The sequence below is a fragment of the Calliphora vicina genome, chromosome 3 (genome assembly GCF_958450345.1).
Source record: "Calliphora vicina chromosome 3, idCalVici1.1, whole genome shotgun sequence".
NCBI lineage: Eukaryota > Metazoa > Arthropoda > Insecta > Diptera > Calliphoridae > Calliphora > Calliphora vicina.
Window position 1 is genome coordinate 85,733,133 of NC_088782.1, and position 5,060 is coordinate 85,738,192.

Consider the following 5,060-nt stretch of genomic DNA (forward strand, 5'->3'; position numbering starts at 1 on the left):
ACGAAGCAATTGAGTTGCCACCTGTTGCACCCCATTTTGGAGCAGCCGTACCCCTACGTTTTGAGATTCGAGAGATCGAAAATGCTATTGCTGATTTAAATCCCAAGAAAGTGCCTGGTATGGACAAGATCAGCAACAAGATGCTTATGGAGCTACCCCGGATAGCAACAAAAATAATTCTTTTTATTTTTAATTCTATATTACAACTTGAATATTATCCTCCAGAATGGAAGGTTTCACTGGTTACCATGATACCCAAGCCGGGAAAAGATCACACAAAAGTAGAATCATACAGACCCATCAGCATATTGTCTTATATATTAAAGCTATTTGAGAAGATACTTACGAACAAGTTGTACCCGATGTTAACTGAAAACCCTCTACGATGGGTAGTCATCTTGACGCGATGTAGAGGCTTAAATGCGATGATCTGTGTTGGTCATGCTGGAGGGGACAGTCTAACTTGAGTTGGCTGTCTCCGGTAGGGTCTCCCATTCCAGAAGGGCACGCGGTGAGCATGATACTAAGAACTACCCTCCCCCTCTGTCTGATAGCGTCTGTTCTCCTTTGGGGCGGCTATCAGATGTTCCAACAAGCCATGTTCCCCTCACTGAGAGGGGTGGCTTTGTTGGTTATTGTCCGGCTGGTCCGAAAGGACTCTTAAATTGTCCGTCCGAAATCCATCAGCGTCTGTTTCCCACATTGGGCGGCTGATGGTCTGCGTCTGTTATCCCCTACTCCCACAGCGATGGTAACGGGCTGTGGTGAGTCGAATGCTACCGTGACCCAGGCTAGTCAGGTGATAACACCGGGCCAGACTAGTCTGCATGCTACGAGGTACCTCTGGACTTCTCTCCAAGTACCTCCAAAGCTGCTAAAGCCCTAACCGTCAAGACGGTTAAAACCCTTGCCTCGGGTGCCTCTGGGGGGGAAGCGACTAAGTCGCTCCTCTCAGGCGTTTCCCATATGCCAACTGTGCGATCAGGGTCTGTGATGGAATCCTCCTGCCCTGAAGCCGCACCACCCCCTGCCAACTCCGGCTCTGAAAGCAGTCTAAGGCATAAAAATCCTGCCAGAAGGGCTGCTACCACCAGGCGTTCCGCCATTCGCTTCATTGAGGCTCTTGGCTCTAAAAAAGCCGAGGAACTCACAAAGGAGCAACAGGCTTCCCTCTCTTGGGCGAGAGCTCACATTGCTGGTCTCAAGTCCGTCCCTCCTTCTGCTGAGTCATCAGCGGTGCCTAAACGGCAACGTTCAGAGGAGGACGTGACAATTAAGAGCCAGCAACCGGGTCCGAAAAGGCCTAAAGCGGCACAACGATCTCTAGCTAAGTCCTTTAGCGAGATTGTCAAAGACAATCTCGTTAGGGCGGTTATAGATCGAAGTGTCAATGACGGATCCATATCTCAATCAAATTGGGATATGGTGAAGCAAAAACTGGTAGGGGTGTTTTGGAAAGTTCTCAAAGAGAACCCAGGCACTCCTCCTCAATGCGATGACGCTGGTTGGTACCAGGGTCACGTTAAACTCATGTCTTGTGTGGATGAACGCTCAGCGTTGCTACTCAAGACTGCCGTCGCATCGTTGGGCGAAGTATGGCCGGGATCTAGGCTTGAGGTGGTATCGGTGAGTGAGATACCCCGAAAGCCTAGGTCCATAGCTAAAATACCAGCTGAGCCATCTAGCCCGGAGGAGATCTTGGTGATCCTCCAGTGCTGTAACCCACAGCTTCCAACTAACGACTGGAAAGTTGTCAAGGTTACTGATGCTGAGGGATCTTCCAGAAAGGCGATCGTCGTCCTGAATAAGGACTCCTTGGGGCCGCTAAGGAAGACACAAGGGAAGGTGTACTATGGATTTGGTACGATCATCCTGCGTGTCTACCGTAGCGACAACAAGGACGATACCTCCTCAGAGGATGTAAAACCCATGCCCTCGGAAGAGGACATGGAATGCAATGACGCCGCTGGTCCAATCGACATTGAAGATACCAACTCTGTCTCCGAACTGGTTGGTACCTTCTTTGAACGGATGGACGAGGCGGTGGACGAGGACGCCCTCCTGAATTCTGACCAGGAGGACGCCGACGTCACCGTTGTACAAATTGAGCATGGTGAAGGTGACGCAAATAAACCTTCACCACTCTAAGGCAGCATCTGCTGCACTGCTCCTCCGAATTGCTAAGAACGGGGAGGAGCTAGTCATGGTCCAGGAACCTTGGATCCACCAGGATCGTATCTGTGGACTATGTCTGAAGGGCTATAAGCTCTACTACGCTAAAGGCGCAGGTAAAATTAGATCCTGTATACTGGCTAAAAGCTCTTTGAATATCTTCATTCTGTCTGATTACAGCAATGAAGATACAGTAGCAGTCTCATGGGAAACCAATGAAGGCAGTTTGTTGTGGCTGATCTCCAGCTATATGGCGCACGATCATGGGGAGCATCCGCCAAATGATGCTGTCCGCAGTGCTGTTAAAATGGCGAATAGGTCTAAGATACCTTTAGTTATCTGTGCTGACGCTAACTCGCACCACATCATATGGGGTAGCAGTGACACCAATACAAGAGGTGAGAGTCTTTTCAACTTCATTCTTAATAGTAGTTTGGAAGTAGTAAATAGAGGTTCAGAACCTACCTTCATTATCGCTAACAGAAGTGAGGTTCTAGACTTAACACTTGTAAGTGCTGAACATCACAGCATGATTACTAATTGGGCCGTCTCTAGCGACTGCTCCTTCTCCGATCACCAATATATTGACTTTAATATTAGTGTAACTATTAGGAGTGTTAATAACATTCTAAATAGGAGGAAGACCAATTGGGAGTTGCAACGTGACGCTCTCTCTCGGTCTTTGCCAAACCCACCCTCTATTGAGAATAGGGAAGATATTGAGGTAGCAGTGGAGACACTCACAGAAGCGTTTCAATCGGCTACTAACTTGGCCTGTAGGCCGACCATCCGCAGAGGTAAGAACAAGCCTCCATGGTGGAATCCTGAAATAGCACACGCCAGAATGACGTGTCGTAAATTGTTCAACGAGGCTAAGAGGTCGGGTAACTGGCCGGCATACAAGTCTTCATTGAATCACTTCAAGAACCTTACGAGGAATGCGAAAAGGAAAGCCTGGAGGGACTTCTGTAGCGGCGTGGAAGGATCCTCTGAGACTAACCGATTACGTAAAATCTTATCAACCTCCCCGGTTGTACCAAGCTATATTCAGAAACCCTGCGGTAGATGGACTCTGAATTGTAAAGAAACACTTGAGGTCCTTCTGGACACTCATTTCCCGGGCTGCCTCCCAGTTGATGTTGAAACTGTGAATGGGGCTGCTGATTCTGTTGCTCCGTGTGAAAACTCTGTTCCGGTGAACAGAGAAAGAATTCAATGGGCAATTAAGAGCTTCGACCCATTTAAATCCCCTGGGCCGGATGGCATTATTCCTGCTGATCTTCAGAAGAACGAAGAAATAGTTGTACCATGGCTCATTAACATATACACAGCGTGTATCAAATGGACCTATATTCCCACGTGGTGGACGAGGTGTAGAGTAGTCTTCATTCCTAAAGGAGGCAAGGCGACTCATACTAAACCAAAGGACTACAGGCCAATCAGTCTCGCATCCTTTTTGCTGAAAACCCTAGAAAGGGTGATTGATGTATACCTGAGAATGACCATTCCGACTGAACTCATCTCTAAATCCCAACATGCCTATACTAAGGGCAGATCTGTGGAAACAGCTCTACACTCGCTAGTTGGCTCCATTGAAGAGTCGCTATCACATAAGGAGTATTCACTTGTTGCCTTCCTTGATATTGAAGGAGCTTTTAATAATGTCAGACCCGACGCCATCCTATCTGCGATGGAGGAACTTGGGATTGACATTTGTATACGCCGGTTAGTCGGAAAGATACTCGGCTACAGAGTCATATGTGCTACCCTAGGTGGTACAAGTGTTTCAAAAGTGGCCAATCGCGGAACCCCACAGGGTGGTGTATTATCTCCACTTCTGTGGAACCTGGCTATGAATACCCTGTTGGTCAGGATGGACAACAGAAGGATTAAAACAGTCGCGTACGCTGACGATGTAGCAGTTTTTATATCCGGTAAATTTCTGGATACAATATCTAGTTGTATGGAATCAGCATTAAGTACACTGAGTGAGTGGAGTATATCGAGTGGACTTAGTGTGAACCCCCAAAAAACGGAACTGGTTCTCTTCACTAGGAGGTATAAGATCGATGACTTTAGACCACCTAGACTGAATGGAATCAGTCTTGAAATTAGGGATAATGCAAAATATCTTGGCATCATTCTAGATAAGAGATTGTCCTGGAATATGAATATTCAGAATAGGATTAACAAGGCCTACGTGGCCATCTACTCCTGCAAAAAGGCAATTGGTACTAACTGGGGCATTATGCCGAAAGGTATCAATTGGATCTTCAAAGCAGTCGTTAAACCCATCTTGTTCTATGGAGTATTGGTGTGGTGGCAGGCATTGGATAATGTTACTCACCGGAAAGCCGTTGAACGAGTTCTAAGGACTATTGCGATACTGATTACAGGCGCTATAAGGTCTACTTCCTCTAAGGCACTTTTTACTATTCTAAACTGGCTACCAGTGGATTTGATGGTGATACAAATGGCTCTCAACTCTGCTGTGAGACTAAATGCGGGGGGTTCGTGGTCTGGTAAGGATCTTGGACACTCTAGGATAATGAATTACTATGGGTTTATACATGGTAATATCGATTACTGCATCGCAAAACCTTTTTTCGATAGGCATTTCCATATTATGATCCCGAATAGGGATCTATGGCAGCGCGGACTCTTCCCTCCTGCTGATGTCATACGGATATATACGGATGGCTCTAATAGGGGTAATAGGGTCGGTGGAGGTTTCTATATTGAAAACTTTGGGATAAGATCCTACTTCAGGCTACCTAACTTCTGTACTGTTCTTCAGGCGGAAATTACTGCCATTAAACGCGCAACCAACTGGCTGAGGTATTATCGAATATCTGGTGATATATGTATATTTACTGACAGCAAGGCTG

The 5,060-nt window shown here is 46.8% G+C and overlaps 1 protein-coding gene across 1 annotated transcript; it reads left to right on the forward strand.

Annotated features, from left to right (window-relative positions):
• Positions 1-403: 403 nt before the first annotated feature.
• LOC135954740 (uncharacterized) lies at positions 404-2,672 on the forward strand. The gene is made up of 2 exons (XM_065504965.1): positions 404-2,288; positions 2,353-2,672. Exon 1 carries the CDS (start codon positions 967-969, stop codon positions 2,146-2,148), a length of 1,182 nt encoding a protein of 393 aa, XP_065361037.1. The 5' UTR covers positions 404-966; the 3' UTR covers positions 2,149-2,288; positions 2,353-2,672.
• Positions 2,673-5,060: the final 2,388 nt, after the last annotated feature.